At 38.4% G+C, this 19,237-nt stretch overlaps 1 protein-coding gene across 18 annotated transcripts in view; it reads right to left on the reverse strand.

The window, feature by feature from the left end:
* Positions 1-4,685: 4,685 nt before the first annotated feature.
* The window catches only part of ANK3 (ankyrin 3), a 511,843-nt gene continuing 497,291 nt past the window's right edge, over positions 4,686-19,237 (reverse strand). For all 18 annotated transcript variants that reach the window (XM_055137437.1, XM_055137439.1, XM_055137442.1 and 15 more), the window contains 2 exons: positions 14,945-15,022; positions 4,686-6,103 (listed from right to left, as the gene is read on the reverse strand). In XM_055137437.1, the coding sequence (XP_054993412.1) occupies positions 14,954-15,022 (69 nt within the window). In that variant the 3' untranslated portion in view covers positions 4,686-6,103; positions 14,945-14,953. The remainder of the gene's footprint in view (positions 6,104-14,944; positions 15,023-19,237) is intronic.

The raw sequence follows: 19,237 nt of genomic DNA on the forward strand, positions 1-19,237 counted from the left end.
GAGAAAGGAAATCTTCTTCCTCATTGTATGCAGTTACTCTGGAGCTTATGCTATCACGTGTTCCACCACTTTCATTTTCTCTTAGAGTTTGAGGAATCCTAGAGCCAGATTTTACAAAGGGCTATTTGTGTTCTCCTTACTTTTATTATTTCCTTGTGCTATTTTGTGTTGCGGGGGGCACATCCAGCGTGGTACTGGGTAATGAACCAGTGTCAACTACATGTAAGTCAAGCACCTAAACCCTTTACTATTTCTCTGGCCTCTAAGGTGTAAATCTTGAGGAAATCTGACTAAAAGTCATATCTGGATATCACATCTGAAGCACTGAAGGTGAAACTGTTCTTTTTTTTCCCCCAGAGATTAGGATTTGTGATAGGTTTGGGCCTGATTTCTTCACTGACCCTTCATGTCTATGGGACAGACACCCACTTTGGAAATGTGACTGAACTGTTCTCTGCACTGAAACCAGGTGGTGTCAGGAGACACAAACTCAAGTGTTTGGGATTTTACGGCCCCAAGGAGTGTGCCACTGGAGGATACCAGTACAATTTAGCCCTTGATCAAGGAAATAATTATACCCAAAAGCTGTGTTTTCCTTTGACTTTCCAACTTGTTTATATCTATCATAAAATGATGAACAGAGTTAACATTTCCATGTATTGTTATTGCTCTGGGATGTTTATTCATTAGTTCATGTACTCAACTAAAATATATTGAGTTCCTTACATATGATGTATCATACACTATTCTAGGTGCTATGGACAGAAGAGAGGTCAAAACAAACTCACTGTATAATCAGTCTTTCTAGGGAATGTAGGATATAGAGACCTGGTGCTGGGACTTTACATGGAACTCTTGAATAACTGTAAAATCCATTGTTCTGAATTTTCTGAATGATGTCATTACTTGAGTTCAGTATCTCAAGTGGGAACTGAGAACATAAAGGTTAAATTAGGCAGGGAAATAATAAATTTTTTTGGCTATCAACAGAAAATTCCAAAGTGGCCCTAGAGTAAGGCATAAGATTTTGCTTCTAGTGTACTTATGATCCAGTGGTTCTTATCTTACCCATTGAACATGTTAATCTTGCAAATCCATCTTGCATTATATTTTCTGTGGGATTAGTGAGGAGTCCTGAGATGACCTGCTGGACATGCAGCCCTTAAGGCACTTATTCCCAATTCAGGAACCAGAGGGTTTAGGGTATGACATTTCTTCATAGGAGGTCTACTACATTGTACATATTATATGTAAATCTGAGTCATTAAGATTCAGTTCTCTATTCTGAACTGCCTGCATCTAATTCCACTTAAGACGTGAAAATTCTTGAACCTATTAAGGTACTCTTCAGAGTTCGCTGTTATTTACTTTGCATTAGCCAAGTAACCATGTGAATAAATTATACGACAGTCTTTTGCCTCTATTATTAAGAGAGGTAAAGTTTGACTCAGTTATAAATATTGAAAATGCTTACTTCTGAATGATTTATCATCAATTTGTGAAAAGGAAGTGGAGTCACATGAGGAAATTACTGGGGCCTAATTAATAAATAAAAATGCCAAAAAGTTGGCTTTTGGTTCAAGGGTTCTTCGGAGATGTATCATTTTTCTGATTTTATATCTGAAATTTTCACATATTCTTGTTCTATAGACAAAAGTGATCTGAAACTTGTAATAACAAATACAAACTTTAAGAAAAATTTCCCTGGAGAAATAGTGTTCTCAAAACATTGTTCTTGATAGAATCCCAGAGGGATAATCAATAGACATAGTAAACCATGTGGATGCCAAGGTAGATCTAAGCTGAGATAAAGGAAAGCTGTCTTCTTATGTGTACAGTGAAGAGGTGGAGCCTTGGAGAAATAAAAAAAAAATAATCCCCATAACTTTAGCAAATTGAGCCTCCCATAACCATGCCACCGGACTCCACACCAGAGGCTGTTTCCACTCTGGGTGCCCCAGAGGAGGGCGGGTGAGAGCCCTCCCCGCCCCAAGGGACCCAGCCGGGCAGCTGACCTCCACTATCCAACTGCTGCAATGCTCCAGGCCGCTTTCCACACACTCCAGCCAAGCCTCACGCATGAGTGAACATATTCCTGGACCACGAGGTCGCACCTAATAAACACTCCCTACCCATTTTCCATAAAGTCATAGAGGGAGGAGAGCCCGGCAAGCTATTGAGAGTGTCCTGCCCACACAGGAGAGCCTGGCAAACTCTTTGTGGTGTATTCCATATGCCAAAACCAGTAACAATAATAGGTCTCATTCCCCTGACCCTGAAAGAGCCTCCAATCATTGTGAAAGACGAGTAAGGAGAGGCTGCTGAAATCTCAGGGCTGGGACGAATGGAGATGTTACTGGCACCCGCTTGAGTAAACTGATGAACAACGGGATGACAGTGATACAGTGATACAGAACTTTAGCAAATACTATAATAGTATATATATGCTATAGTGTATTTTTCAATGTATAAATTCAGTAACAGAATATAAAATTGAAAAACAAAGCAATATTAAATACCCAGTAACTGCAGTTCTTATTCCCCTGAGAAGTGGCAAATACATTTTCATACGTCAACAGACAAAACTATTAAGAATATAGAACTATGCCCCATTCAGCCTGTGCTTTATAAGGCATATGCAACTATGTGAATAAAAACTTGACCATTCTATTTAGGATGCTTCTCTAATTTATGAAATTTTTCTTGAAGTTGAGCATATCATGTATGCCATATTTTCAAAGTATATGCCATATTTTCAAAGTGTATGCCATATTTTCAAAGCCATATTTTCAAAGTATATAAACATAATAAAACCAAATATTTAGACATGTACCTGTAATTGCATTCCTAGTTCTGGATGAATACTTTTCTGTCAGGGAGTGAGTCAGAAATATGTGTCTTAGAAGTCAAGTTAGTATATCTTATATATGGAAAACCACAATGCCCAAAAGGGAAGGGGGGAGTAGAGGAGGAAGGGCAAGGGAGAGGGGAAGAGAGGTGAGGGTAGAGAGAAAAGAAAAGAAGTGCCTGTCATACAGGCAGGCTGAGGGGTGGTCGGTGATGGGAGGAAACCTGGGGACACTGGTATTGGGAAATGGACACTAGTGGAGGGATGGGTGTTGGAATACTGTATGACTGAAATTTAACCATGATCAGCTTTGTAAGGGTCTATCTTGCAATGATTCAATAAAAAAGTATTAAACAAAAAACAAGTTAGGATACCTGGTTTACAAAGTGAGGTTTTTGGGGATTTATTATTTTTTACCTTTCAAAAGTCCAGATTTGTGCATGATAAGATCATTTTTCTGTAGGAGTTGGGGCATGTTTCATTAACTGGAAACACTATACAAAATTTAACTGCATTCTTTATTCAGAGTGGGTTTCGTGTACACGGGCTTGCCATTGCTATCAGATACTTACTGAAACAACTCATCCCATTTGTCAGGAATTTTTTATTTTTGTTTCTGAATCACACCCTATTGGTGCTCAGAGGAATATGTGGTGTGTTGATCAAATCAAGGTTGGGCCCTATTTCCCAGTGATATTTACTCTCTTTTGGACTTTTTAATTAATTTATCATTAGTTTACAAAATCATAGAATTAAAATGGTAGTTTAATTGAAAATAAGGCAGCTATATATGAAGTTATTGAATGGTTCTATATGTGTAATATATGACTTACAAAGTATATACTATCTTTAATATTAATAGTTCTCTAAGTAAGTAGCTAAGAGGACAATGTGAATTAATAAATGTACTTAGAATACAGTTTGACATATATGGATTTATATTAGCAATGATGAAAATAAATGCACCAATTATATGGCAGGGTCTGGATAGAATAATTAAAATAGCTAGGCTAGAATCCATTACATTGCAGGAAATTCACTTTTGATTTCTGATAACTTCAGTTCCAGCGCACTTTCTGAGTTCCACTAGATAGAGCCCCCAAATAAAAATAAAATCGATACAGTCCTGCAAAAAATTTCATTGTAGGGGCTGGAGTGATGGCACAGCGGGTAGGGCATTTGCTTTGCATTTGGCCAACCTGGGTTCGATTCCCAGCATCCCATATGGTCCTTTAAGCACCACCAAGAGTAACTCCTGAGTGCAGAGCCAGGAGTAACCTCTGTGCATCACAGGTGTGATTAAAAAAAAAGAAAAAAGATCCATCAGATACGGGCTGCAAATTCCAGTGCCTCCTAGGCCTGCCATATCACACCCATGTAAGAAGTGGTGGTTGGAGTGGGCAGAGGCACGTGGAACCGGCATCTTTTTATCTGATTTTTTTAGGAGAAGTTAGACAGTTGGGTTATTATATAAAAATATTCCAATTCCTAATCACTAACAAGGAATGTCAATTAAAAATCCAATGGATGTTCTATGAACATCCAGCAGATGCAAGCTGGATGGTTCTGGAGAACGAGACCACAATTTCTGGTTCTTCTAACTATAATAGCCTCAGTTGGATACTTCCCAAGGGAAAACCAGAATAAGATCACCACTGGCTCCCCCAGGAAATGCACAAAGTTTATGCAATTGGGAGTTTGTAGGGATGTATTGAATGTGTAGATCTCTTTAGTGACCAGAGGCAGGATGAATAGTAAGTAATGGAGTTGGGCTCATTGGGGAGGGGTTAGATAATTAGCTTTTTCCAGAGAACACAAGGACACTGTGGAGAACAGGTAGGTGAAGAGTTTAACAATTTATTTTATGCTTAAATAATCGACTAGGTCATCCAGTGTATGGTTTTTCATACATATGTCATTAGATCTATGTGTCAATGAATGCGGATTTTTATATGAATATAATCAACAAATTAAAGAATTTCACCAAAACCCAAATAAAAATGCCCTTTAAAACACAGCAGCCTTATTAACCTAATATGACACTGCTAGAATGGTTACAAATGATTGGCTTACTGAAAGATGTCTACATCTTATGCCAGTACACGATACAGTAATAATTTTACAGCGTGCTGCCAGTCTACTAGCTAAGGATTTCTGTTCAGTCCATTTAAAATATCCCCGACTGGGGCCTTTTGAGCACCATCCACCTCTAAAGCGGCAAGCATTACCCCTTTTAAGCACTAACAGATTGCACCCCCCTCCCCCTAAAGCAACTACTGTATAGGTTTTTTTTTTTTCATTTTCTGTAATTTCATTGAAAAATTGGCAATAGCAACAAATATTAGATGAAGGGCTTTGTGTTTACAGATAAAATCTTCTGTGTTGCAGTATACTGTAGTGTTTGCAAAATTGGAAAAGATTTAATCAAAATAAGGTGATACACATGCATCAAAATATTAGTATTCTGGAGAAAATTTTTTTCACAGAACTACAGAATTCCTCATTTTAGGAATTATTTAAATTTGCAGCAGATTTTAAAGATTTGTTTTTTAAAATCAAGCTAGCAGTTTTGCATATACAAACATTATAATTGCTAATGTACAAGAATCAGTGAAGATCCCCCGCCCCCCAGAACGCCTCCCTTCTCTTCTAGGGTGAAGTCCTTGAGGCCCCCTATTATGTTAAATGCATTTGCAATATTCGGTTTGTGTTCTAAGAGGCAGTGCCTTATCAACATTTATTCTATTTTTTTTCTGTTAGAATTTATACAGTGTTATTATTTACAGCAAAACTATAGATGTTTTAAAAAAGAAACAAATAGTGTTTATACCCTGACAGTTTGGGTCCAAGAAAAATAAGGCGAGCTGTTGTGGATTTAGTAATTTTAGTGTTTCTCCATGACTTGATCATTCCATCTCCTTCTGTCTCTTCTGGCGGCAGGAATTTCTTCCTTTTGCAAATGACACCAAATTACTTGAGATAAACTGTTAACAGCATGGCTTCTTGTATATACACTGCATTGCTAATTGCACACGCGCCAATCCTGGGAATGAAAGTGAATTTCCATGCTCTATAAATTGGCTCATGCTAAATTAAAATGTGGGTGGTTTTCTTTTTTTTTCTTTTGTTCCGTAAAAAAATCATGCCTTCATTGTGTGGAAGCAGCAAACACACACACCCTTCTCCATGAACCTGCACTTCCTGCTGAAGTATCTTCCATGAGTTTCTCAATACTGGCAGTAAAAACATGTGTCCCTGTGGAAGGAGAGACATTAGGTGGTGAGTGTCTTTTCCTTTCTTTCATTGTTTTTTAAAGAACTTACCTAAGTTTTCCTTGCCATCCAAAAGAGGAGCCTCAGAGAATGGGACCCTTCGGAGCGGGATGATTTATCATGTTGCTTTTGATGAAAGCTATCTTCTAGATCCCTCAGAAGTCCTGGACAGCTCTTTGAAGGCAGTGACCCTTTCTACTGGACTTAGTGACCTTTGCAAACCTTGCTTACTGCATTTGATTTTAGAGATTGAGTCAAAAAGGCTCTCATCTATTGTGTTTCTTTTGATGCCCAGGGCATGCCTGCAGGTAATTAGAAAAGCCTTTACAGCCCTTTGGACCTCAGTCTTACCTGTAAAATGAGGAGGCTGACAGAGTATGCTGGAATTTCTAACAACACCAAAATATCAGGGGTTTTCATGTGCACAAAGTTCCAAAGATACAATGCCAGGGTAGATGATCTTAGCCATGTTTCTGTTTTATGTTTTTCACTGAAAGGACCCCCTGCAAATAACCAATCTTTTTGGAAAGAGAGAGTAGTGACACCCTTATTAGTGGAAAATTGTTTTTCCATATGAAATGGAAATAAGAATATTTTTGCACCATGGCAAACGGCACTTTCCCTTCCCCACATCAATGAGCCAAGGCTAATTTGGACATTATGTATGGAGGTTCCATTAAGGATATCTCGCCTTACTGAATTGTGCCTGCATAAAGTGTAAGTTGTGATATATCAAATCAACATTATTTGGGAGAAGATTGCATACTTTTGCTGTACGGGCATGAAACCCTTTCCCTTCACTCTGAAAAGGTGATATGCCTGACCAAGAACAAGACATCGGCCCTAGAGAACCAGAGTAAGGCAAGAACAATTTCAAAACCCCGTATGATCAGTTTCTTTAGGTGCATCATCCCGGATACCTTGAATTATATAAATAAGTTAATATAGTTACATAGAATATATATATATATATATATATATATATATATATATATATATATAGTTAATATAGCTTTCTCTGTCTCACCCATAGTTTTGGCTTCGTTTTCACCATTAGAGGTGCTCTGACTTCCATGCCCCCAGTCAATGCTGGGAGTTAAGAATATTAAAGTGTCAATTTCTTCTTTAGTGATTTCAACACCTACCCTCCTCTCATGGTTGGGAAGAGATTCCAGAAAAGGAATATGACTCACTAAGGCTTGCCCTAGAAGGTGATCAGAGGAAGACCAGGATTTCTCATCTCTGTTTTTACCATTAACACCTAATCTTCTAGGTGCGAGGCCTCTTGGAAGGTCCTGTGAAAATGTTATCACAGTCATCTACCTTTTCTGTTTTGAATCCTCAACAATTTTCTCTAGTTGAATCCCTTTGCTCCACCCTTTACTCAATCAGTGATTTAAAACTTAAGTGATATATAATGTGCATACAATGCATCTATTGCAAAAAAAAATTTGGTAATTTTTTTTAGAAATGTTGAATCAGCACTCTAATTTAGTTGAGCTTTCTTTTGGTTTAACTATTTCTTTTCCAAAAGCCCATCCAGCTTTCTAGATTCATTTTGCATTGAACATTAAGGTATTGAACTTATTACCATAGAAATACTGGATATATACATATTTAGATATGCCCATGTAAAATATGATCCAGGAGGTAATTTTTTTAAGGGTGGGGGAAAGAGGCGCACTGCAGTGTTCAGGGGCTTTTTTGGCTGTGTCCAGGAGTGATCCCTGGTGGGACTCAAGATCAAAGCACTGTCTGTAGAAAGGCAAACACCTTAAACCTGGTATTAGCTCTCTGGTTCTAGGTGATAGTTTAAAAAGGTGTCAGGGTTATTTTCTTGTTCTCAGCCATGCAACCGGTGTGCTTTTTCCAATTACATGGGGGCACAGAAACTTCATACGTAATACAGTGTTCTACAAGAAAGCATGAGTCCTAACTGAAAGTATATCTCTCAGAAAATATTTACATTTTGTACTAATTGTGATGAGAGCAGATGCCATGAAAGGTGTGAGGGAAGGCACTCATTGGAATGACGTGTCAGAAGTAGAGCCAGCTTCCCTTTCGGGTTTTACAAAATGGATCTGAGTTCTAAACATTTGAATCCAGGAATCTGTCTTTGAGCTTTGTGTGTCTTTCAAAGCCAAAATAGCAGAAACTATCTCAGAAGCCATTCCTTATTTCTAGAGATAGCCCTGTAATTTAAGAAGCATTATCAAAAAAAAAAAAAAAGAAGAAGAAGAAAAAGAAGACAAAACACTACTCAGTGGCTCTTCTTGGCAACTCGCAGTTCACAGATGAATATTGTACATTCACTTCATTCAAGCAGCACTATGCTTCAATGAGAACCAAAATTTCCATGTATATACTAGTGTTTTTATCTTTAGTGTCTGTCAAAGAAAATCACATGATTTTAGCTTGCTATCTGAAGCATCACAGCATGAAGCTCTTAGGATTAATGCTCAGTATGTTTTACTGAAAACCTTATTTCAACTCCTGAGTAATTCTCAAACTTAGGTGCGTATTAGAATTATCTGGGGGTATTTAAAAAAAAAATAAGAAATCCCAAGATCAGGTCATATTCTTTAATAGGATTTCTAGGGCAGAAGGCGGAAGCACTGCAACATGAACTCTCAAGACGTATAATTCCCAGCTCACGTAGGTTTACTCTTCAACTGATACAAATACACGGGGCTTTGTTTTTGAATTTGTTCTATTCTCGTGACTTGTAATTTAAAAATCTCTAAGGTCATGGAACCAGTTAAAAACTGGGAAAATATATTTTATATTTTGGCAGTGAAAGTAAAAGGTAACACTAATAAGAATGCATGCTTAGCATGTGGTAGGAGCAGGGTTACAAATCAGACCACCCGATTCTCTTGCTCTTTTAATTTAAAGCAAAGACTTTGGGCCACACTCAGCTGCGTTGGGGATCAAACCATAATTAGCCATAAGCAAGGCAGCATCTTGATCCCTGTATTAGTTCTCTGGCACCAATTAGGGACTACCAAAAGAAGAAAAGCAGGAGAAATCCATGTATTTACAAAAAATTTTTTGTTTTTTTTGCTTTTTGGGTCATACTTGGCAATGCACAAGGGTTACTCCTGGCTCTGCACTCAGGAATTACTCCTGACAGTGCTCAGGGGACCATATGGGATGCTGGGGATCGAACCTGGGTTGATCGCGTGCAAGGCAAATGCCCTACCTGCTGTGCTATCACTCCAGCCCCTACACCAGGACTTAAAGTGCATGAACTGACCTTGGTTTAATCCTTGGCACCCCATTTCCTCAAGCACCACCAGGTGTAATCCTAGAGATTCCTGCGATGCTCCCTGGCATCACGGGGTCCAAGCAGCACCATACCTTCAGACTCTCACATTGAGCTGCCAGATGGTTTCCCCTGAACACCACTTGAGAGGTTAAAAAAAAAAAGCTAAAACTCTGAATGTCTTCTGAGGTTGGGGTGCTTAAAACTTGGTGTGAAGTCATTTAGGCTGAGCTCTAACTTCCAGGACACTGAATCAGGACATAGAGTTTAAAATTCAGCTTGTTCTTAAAATCCTTGGGGATTTTTTATTTTGTTTTATTACACTAATTTCCAAAGACTACTATGAGGAACAGTTGATAGGAAGTAATCGTGATCATTGTGAAATCTAAGCCAACATCATACAGAATTTCCGGACACTGCTCTGCCAATTTCTCCCACTGTTATTTCAGCCTCTCTGGCTACTGATGTTACTTAGTTCATTGGTCTTTTCAGTCCAGGTTCTTCAAGGTGCTCTTCTTGTGCCTTTTACTACCAGAAAGAGTAACTGAACTTACTAAGTGCTTCTATGGGGCTCATCAATCACGACTTTACGCAATTTGTGTATCTTAACTCAAACAAATGTCGGATGTTGCTATAATCCAATAGTGGCGGGGCATGGCACAGGAAACCTCCTGTTAATTTCACATACTCATGCCATTTCCGTCTTATCCTTATTCCACCAGTGACTAAGATTTCATGTTTTTTGTTGTAGTTTGTGTTTTTGGTTACACTCTGCCTGGGCTTAGGGATCACTCCTGCAAGGAAAATGTCTTACTGCTATATTATACCTCTGGCCCCACCACATTAAAAATTTTTTTTTTCTTTTTGGGTCACACCCAGGGGTTACTCCTGGCTCATGCACTCAGGAATTACTTCTGTTGGTGCTCTGGGGACTATATGGGATACTGGGATTGAACCTGGGTCGGCCGCATGCAAGGTAAACAAACGCCCTGCCCGCTGTGCTATGGCTCCAGCCCCCGAATTAAGATTTTCAATTGAGACTTCTCTACCGAATAATCAACAAATACTGAAGACATGGCAAAGTGAATATCTACATGGTTTATTTCACCATCCAAACGACCTCAATTCATGTGTTCCTTTGTATTCTTTGAAAACATTACTCACATTTTCCTTTACTCTTCTTACTCTTACTGGAACTATGCAGGATCTTATCTTTGTTCAGCAGAGGTTCTTGTGTTCAAACTCTTTTGCACCAACTCTCTATTATGGCTAGGGTTACCAAATCACATGTTATCATATTATTCTTCTACCACAAAACTTCAGTGGTGGGGCTGGAGCAATAGCACAGCGGGTAGGGCGTTTGCCTTGCACGCGGCCGACCCAGGTTCAAATCCCAGCATCCCATATGGTCCCCGGAGCACAGCCAGGAGTAATTCCTGAGTGCATGAGCCAGGAGTAACCCCTGTGCATTGCCGGGTGTGACCCAAAACAAATCAAAACAAAACAAAACAAAAAAACCACACTTCAGTGGTATTTCATGTCTCTAGGATAAAGACCAAAGTCATGAGCATTGTATGCATGATCCTTCACACTGGCAGATACCAAAGCCAGTTCAAATATCCACTTCTAAGAAAGACACAAGTCAAGTTTTTGACCTCAGATAGTCTTGACCCTCTTACCATGCATTTGCCCATGAGAGAATTTCCTCCAAAAAACCATTCTAGGGTATTCTCCCCATTTGTTTGGTTATCTCCTCTTGCCACAGTCTTGCTTATATCTAATGGCTAAGTGCTTTAAATTAAGGAAAAAACTAAGGAGTCAGAGAGAGAATACAGCGAGTAAGGTGCTTGCTTTGCAACTGGCCAACAATGGGTTCAATCCCAAGCACCCTGTATAGCCCCTCAAACAAAGCCAGGTAAGGGTCAAGAACCCAAACTATAGTATTTTCACTAGGCAGAATATGAAACATTTTCATAAATTTGTCTTTGTATATGCATTCGATACTTATTTTTAGGTCTCTAACAATTCTCAAGGACTTTTCATGTAATAAATAAGAATTTGTGGTTTATATTCTAGGTAGGTTCAAATTTCATTCTTTTGCTCACCAGCTGAAGGACCTTAGACAAGTCATTAATTCATTGACAAGGACATGGTTAGCACTGTGTCTTTCAGCAGGTTCGGCTCCAAGACACGCATACTAGTCATTCTAGGTTACTTCTATACTGATGCTATCCTAATCTCTCACCCTCTCATCCAATAAAAATCAAGTCATGTTAAATCTCTTGATTCAGCCTTTTTTTTTAAACCATCCTCATTGCCTCAGCCAGCATCTGATCATCTAGTAATACCCCCTCCATCCAATTCATTTCCTATCCTACAGCAAATTGTTCAGAACATAAGTTTAATTATGTCCCACTCATACCTGTAAGCCATCAACAGATTCTCAGTGCTTCTAGTGCAATGAACAGAATCCTTATGGGAAGGTGTAGAGGCCTGAATAATCTTGATCTTTCTACCTCTCCAGACATAACAGTTCAATTCTTTTGCTATCCATAATGAACTGTTCTCACAGTTCCAGCTTCACTATTTTATATTTCTGGCTTTTGCAGAGTTTTTTTTTATTGAATCACTGTGATATAGAACATTAGAAAATCGTTCATGATTGCATTTCAGTCATACAATGTTTCAACATCCATCCTTCCAGTAGTGTAATTTCCCAGCACCAGTGTCCCCAGTTTCCCTCCCACCCCTTCAAGTCACCCCCCATCTGCCTCTATGGCAAGTACTTCTTTTTTCTCTCTTTCTCTTTCTCTTTCTCTTTCTTTCTCTCTCTCTCTCTCTCTCTCATTTTAGGCATTATGGTTTGTGATACAGATGCTGAAATGTTACCTAGTATATTCCTTCACCTGCTTTCAACACTCAGTTTTTGTCCAGAGTGGTGATTTCTAATTAGTATTGTCATAATGGACCCCTCTCTATCTTAACTACCCTCTATCTCACACCAATGATCCACTATTGTCCAGTTCTCCTGTCCCTTTTTCCCTGGCCTTGGACATTAATTTCTTTTTTTTTAATAATGTACAAATGAACACAGTCATTCTATATCTGTCCCTCTCCTTCTGACTCATTTCACTCAACACAATCCTCTCCAAGTCTATCCATTTATAGACAAATTTTATTATCTCATTTTCCCTAACAGCTGTGTAGTATTCCATTGTGTAGATGTACCATAGTTTCTTTAGCCATACGTCTGTTATTGGGCACTCAGGTTGTTTCCAGATTCTGGCTATTGTGAATAGTGCTGCAATGAACACAGATATAAATCAAAACAACAATGCCTCATGCCATGGAGACTGGCACACATATAAATGAACAAGAACAACCAGGGACCCTCATTCATTGCTGGTGAGAATGCCAGTCTTTTTTGGAAAACAACATGGACATTCCTCAAAAAAACAGAAACTGAGTTCCCATTCAACCCAGCAATACCACTTCTGGGAATTGGTATTTGGACCTCAAGGTCCAAAAGCACACAGCAGAAACACTATCTTCACTTCTCTGTTCTTTGCAGCACTAAGGCAGAATATTCTTACTTGTGCCTAGAAGGCAACCTCAGACCTGTCAGATTCCTACTGCTTCCCCAGTTGAGTCCACCATCTGATTCTTCCTGTAAGATTCGGCTCCGATACCACTTTCCTATCACTTCAGACTCAAATCAAATCTCTAGGTAACGTGACTGAGGGTGTAACAGGATTGAAGTAGCATGGGTCTGTAACTCTAGGAGGACATTTCTACCACTTTTACTTTATATTGCCTTAGTCATTTGGGAGTCTGCTTTCTTACCTGTTAAATGATTCAGTGCACCTATCCAAGTGGGTTAGCTGAGAGATTTAAAGCAAACACGAAACACTTCGAAGAGTATATATACTATACATATATATATATACACACATATACATATATTATTTCCAGAGTACTCTGAAATTTTTAGTCTTTCTTAATGCCATATTAATCTCCAAAATGTAAAGGTTCATGTGAAAGCAAGTACCTCACTTATATTATTTATTAATGATTTCTTAGTGTTTATGTAGAAAGAAAGCCTCACAGAGAAGTGAAATAAGTTTGAGTAAATCAATATATAAATGACTAGGTTCTGGGGTCAAGAATGTATCTATGCTTTAGCTATCTTGCATACAAACTTAGGGGTAATGAGGCTAGAGGCCTGCTCAGTTCTTTACCTCAACATCCCAAATACTGTTATTCTGCTGAGTGGGAAACAACAGACAGATGAAAGTAGAAATCAGAATTTCCCTTATAGTTTGACCAGTAGGGCTAAGAGAACTGCTGGTGAACTGTTCTACAGAACTTTCCTCTGGAAATCTACACTACAATATGCATTAAAAAAAAAAAAAACTTTTCAGAAGGGCCAGAGCAATATTACAGCAGCTAGGGCTGTTGCCTTGCACGCACCTGACCCAAGTTTGATCCCTGTCATCCCATATGGTCCTGCGAGCTCAGCCAGGAGTAATTCCTGAGTGCAGAGCCAAAAGTAACCCTTGAGCACCACTGGGTATAAACCAGCAGCAGCAGCAGCAGCAGCAGCAGCAGCAACAAAGACCTTTCCACCGTTCAATTTGCTTTTCTAACCCAAATGTCTTTTGGGAGGGTGGAGAGGGGTGGGAGCTTAGAGCCTTCAGTACTAAGAGGAACTAAGTACTAAATACTGAGGGGAACATGTGCAGGGGATTAAACCTGAGTCAGCTCAGTGCAAAGATAAGCTGTACTACCTCACTGGCTCCCCCAGTGGGCTTTTAAAAATTGTAGTTAAAAAAATAATAATAATAAAAATAAAATTGTAGCTAAGTAGAAATAGGATGGTTTTTACTGTTCTATTATCCCATTATCCTAGAAAAACAAAGTATAATTCAGATAAGCATGTTAATATATCCTTTATGAAGCCAACTTAAGACAAATTTAAACAAAGTTCACTAAACATTGCACTTAACAAGTCATAGTATCATTAGTCCATTTAGTTTGCTTTGGTTTATTAAAGTTACATAAAAGCATATTATATAGTAGTAGTTTTTCGACTGTTGGCCCAAAGATTGGTACATAAAAGGTTTAAAAACCTGAAAGATAGGCAGGGAATTAAGTCATTGGTAACTACTATAATTTAGATAATTATATTCTCTATTGTTAGAATTTAGATAATTATATTCTCTATCTATTGTTAGAACAATCAAATCTGTGCCCCTGTTAGTCTGTACAATGCTATTACATTTCACACTGCATCTTCGGCTAGAGCAGTCTCAAAATTCACTATTTCTATTGAATTCCTGACTCATTCGAGGAGAAAGTCAATGGACTACAAAGTAGAGACAAGTTTCACGGTAGGTATGCATACACAAATATAAAAATAAAATAATTTCGTTTTGGATATTCCAAGCTGGAATTCAGTGACAGTGAGGAAGACATGAATCACTTGTGAAGTGAATAAGGTGTTTCACACAAATTAAGAGTTACTGCTGGGTTAGGAACCCATGTATCGCCCAGACTAACCGTTTACTGTTATGAGTGGCTCTTCTTTTCCACGTGCCGAATTTCTTTCTTCATCTTCATCTTATAACCTTCTCCCTGCTTTAAAAGGAATGTGTACATTAAGATTTTGTGGTAACAGAGTTGAGCTCTGAAGTATTTTCCATTCTTGTTCCTTGAGGCTGGATTAGGATAAGTGAAACATGGTTTAAAAGCACATTGACACTTCACATCCCAAACCACAATTTACTTGGTTTAACCACAAGGCTAGAGTCACTGAGGCAAGCTAAGAGCACCATCAGACGTACGACATAATTGTACTTCGCTAACTCAGTAGGTTAGTGGTAAATTCTGAGAAAACGAGCAGGCTGTCTGATTCTAGTATAGTAAGCTAGGAAAAAACATCTAAAGCTCTCAAGGCACTCAACCCCCCAACACAACAATTATTAGTATATTATGATTTTTCCTCTTTAAAACCACCTAATTTTAAGTCATGTTTCTGAGGAAATGATGGTTCTCAGCAAGCATAAATCATGAACTAAGATTCCACAGAAATCCTATTGTTTGGAGGCTTAAACATTTTTCGGGGCAGGGGAGGGTGATGCAAAGAATTGAACCCAAGGCCTCATGCATGCCAGGCAAATAAGTAGAAATGAGTTGCATCCCTGGTCCCACAATTTTTAAGTTTGTGTATTTATCAACCTCTTCCTCTCATTCCAGACCAAGCCAGCACTTATTTTTTTTCCCCCTGAAACAACAACATCCCTCTCACTGAGCACAAAATTATGTCAAAAGACAGAATAGTTTTTCTAACTTTCTGTCTATCAGAAATTTTCGATTTACTTTTTTCTCAGAGAAATGCAGGTAATTAAAACTTCTTTTTATTTTTTAAATGAAGAGGATAAAGCTCTTAGAAGGGTCAAGAAAGGAAGAATAATCAGAGATGTTTTCTTTTGGCTATGGAGTCATATCTGCTGAGTTACACCATTCACAAGAGCAAAGAAAGAAACCATCCTCTGGTTCTGATGAGGGTAATTCAAACATCACAGTGGAATATAATGGGGAAAGAGAAAGTACAGACTTGCTGGAAGGATCTTAACCTGAACTTTCTGCGATTACACTGTTTGAACTCAACGCATTTATTCTCTATCTGTGTCCTTAGCAGGTACATAGCTATAGGTAAGGCATTGGGCAGAAGGGTGCATGATGAGCAGTTTGGCACTATAAGATTTTTATTTCCCTCTGTTAACACTTGATTTTTATCTCTGTGAAAACTCTGAATCAAGAGGGTTAGGAAGAAAATGTTTTTCTTTGATTGATCAAATGCAGAATAAGTCAAAACAGCAAAATACTTCAAGCTGCCACACCACAGATGCCAGCCTATTAGCAGCATTCTCTAAAGAGTTCGCAAAGCCTTTATCCTCTACTTTCTCTTGGCCGTCCCTCTCCTTTACCACATCATCGCGTTTTTTCTCTTGTGGGATAACAATTCGTCTTATTACTTTCCGAGTGATCTGTAGGAAGCAACAGTAAAAGAGGTTTTTCTGTTTTCTACTTCAGGAGATAAACACTACAGCAAATGAATGGCAGAAAAATCTAAATTCCAAGAGAAACATGAAATCCCAATGGTGATTACTTTTCTGGTGACGAGGGTGCCTTCTTCGTCAGTGAATTGTTCTTCTGTGACAGATTCACCAGGAATGTTTTTTGCTTCCTCTCCCTAAAGGAGGTGGCATAGAGATTAGCAACATACTGAATGTATAGATCTGCACACCACTCGATATACAATATCCATGCTCTGGAATTTTAGAAAAAGAAGGCATTAATTCTACTTAGCCAGTGCAAGGGGGAAAAGTCCAACGCCACTGATGGTTATTTAACAGCCACTGATGGTATTTTAACTCAAAGCAAATATGCACAGGACTGGAAGTTAGTAACGGACTCAAAAAAGAACATGAAAGTATGTAACTAGAATGTAATAAAACATTGATATGCCAACACAGTGGTTCCATTTTTTGAGAAAAAAATTAAGAATTAGAGCTCTGTTATATCACCTTACTGTACATATCGTGTTTCTTTGTCCTACCAAATTTCTCAATTCATATGAACTACTCCTACCACTATAATTTGAATAAAATTGGTACTTTAGATGGGATATTGTATTTTTATCTTTATTATTTTTTTTCTAAAAGTGATAGAAATATGTGTATATATATATTTGAATCACTAAAAGTTCAGGGTACAGAGAAAATTTTTTTTTTTTGCATTGAGACTTTCAAGTCTTAAAATAAACAGAAATACCGATGTTTGTGAAATACATAGCTTAAGAATACTGTCTACAGCACTGAGCTTACCAGAGTGGTGAGACCCTGAGGCACAGTCAAGGGAAATGAGCATTATGGTGATGGTGGGGGACTGGTGATGGAATATTGTATGCATGAGACACTATCACTGACAGAAAAAAATGGCAGATCACAAAGAAAACAGATGCATTTCTGGAACTGCAATTCTAACCCTTTAACTGTTACTGTCATGGAAAAGGTAATATTGCTAATCATTTATTCAGTACTAGCTAATAGTGAGACAATTATATAATTTAAATCACCATAGGAAGAGGACAGTTATAATTTGAAATGACTGGTTTTGCTAACAAAATTTTCTTTCTTATCACAAAGTGGCTATATATGTATTTTTTTCTTTTTGGGTCACACCTGGTGATGCACAGGGGTTACTCCTGGCTCTGCACTCAGGAATTACTCCTGGTGGTGCTCAGGGGACCATATGGGATGCTGGGAATCGAACCTGGGTTGGCCTCGTGCAAGGCAAACGCCCTACCTGCTGTGTTATTGCTCCAGCCCCACAAAGTGGCTATATTCTTAATGATTGTGGACTCACAGGCTAAGACAATGGGTGGGACATATGACCTGTTTTATCTCAATGTGGTATAAGCAGGAAGAAATTTGGCATCTTCCCTCTTACTCTTGTTTATGCTGAGTATCTATTAGAGTGGCTCTCAGAGACAGCTCGGTGGCCAGGGGCACACATACTTTGCATGAGTTCAAACCCCAGCAATCACATGGTCTTCTGAGCACAGCAGGGTGTAACCCTGGTGGCCCCAGGCATGGTACAGCTAGGCAGTCTGAGTGTCACACAGGGAATGGTTCCTGGGCACTGCATGGGAGTCTCTTATAAAACATTAAAAAAAGGACATTAGAAAAATTTAGATATTTAAATGTATTGAAATCTCTAACTTTTCCTTTTTTTTTTTTTTTTTTTGGTGGGGGTGGAGGTGCAGCAACTGGTGATGCTCAAGGATTACTCCTGGGTTTCCACTCAGGAATACTCCCAAGCGGTTCTCAGGGGATCATATGGGATGCCAGAGATTGAACCTGGGTTGACTGAATGCAAGGCAAGTGCCCTACCCACTGTGTGATCTCTCCTTCATTTTCAACTCTATGAAATGTGTAGTTAACAAGAATTGCCAAGGAGAGTCTTTGGGCCCTCTTTTCTACTAGGAGGTAAAATCTCTAGTTTCTAGAAGTAGTTTTTGTTTCTCAGTACAGTGACTTAACTCAACTCCTCACATGCTGAAGCGTGTATTCTACCACTGAACGTCACTGCTGCCCAGCAGATTATACTTTCACAAAAACAAAATCCCCAGCTCCCTGGTCTCACTGACATTTTTTGGCAATACCTCCCTTCCACTTTTGTTGTTTCCAATTGCAAAGGAAAATTACAGCACATATGGTGTCACATCATCACCCCTGATGATGGCCACTATAATGACGGTGCTTCTCTGACCCCCTGCTGGAAGTACTGCAGTTTATAATTTTTATTGCTCTTCTTGAATTTTTAAATACAGTGAAATAATAACCTGAGGTTTGCTGTGACAGAGAGCACTGAAACTTGGTCTTTCCAAAAATGACTGAATATATTTATTATTTCAAATAATATAGCAAGTTATTAGGCAATATGTAGACAACCTATTTTTATATTATAAAAAAACCAAGAATATTAAAAAAATATGGTCTGTGAATAATGGCTATCTCTGAAAAATAGAAAAGGCAGGCCTTCATAGATTTTTGAATTGCTTGATTTTTGGGAAAACATAAAAACTCTTATTTGGAAAGTCAGCAGAAAACCTTGTATGATACATTTGAACTACACAGTTAGTATTCAGTTATTTGAATCTGATAAAACTTTTATAACATTTTGGTCTTGAGTTGATTTAAAGATTTTACCTTTAATCAATGAATTTCCCATATGCCTAGTGTATTGCAAATAGGACTAGTGAATACAATAAACTGCTTTGATAAT

Source organism: Sorex araneus, chromosome 5 (assembly GCF_027595985.1).
Source record: "Sorex araneus isolate mSorAra2 chromosome 5, mSorAra2.pri, whole genome shotgun sequence".
In the NCBI taxonomy this organism is placed as follows: Eukaryota; Metazoa; Chordata; class Mammalia; order Eulipotyphla; family Soricidae; genus Sorex; species Sorex araneus.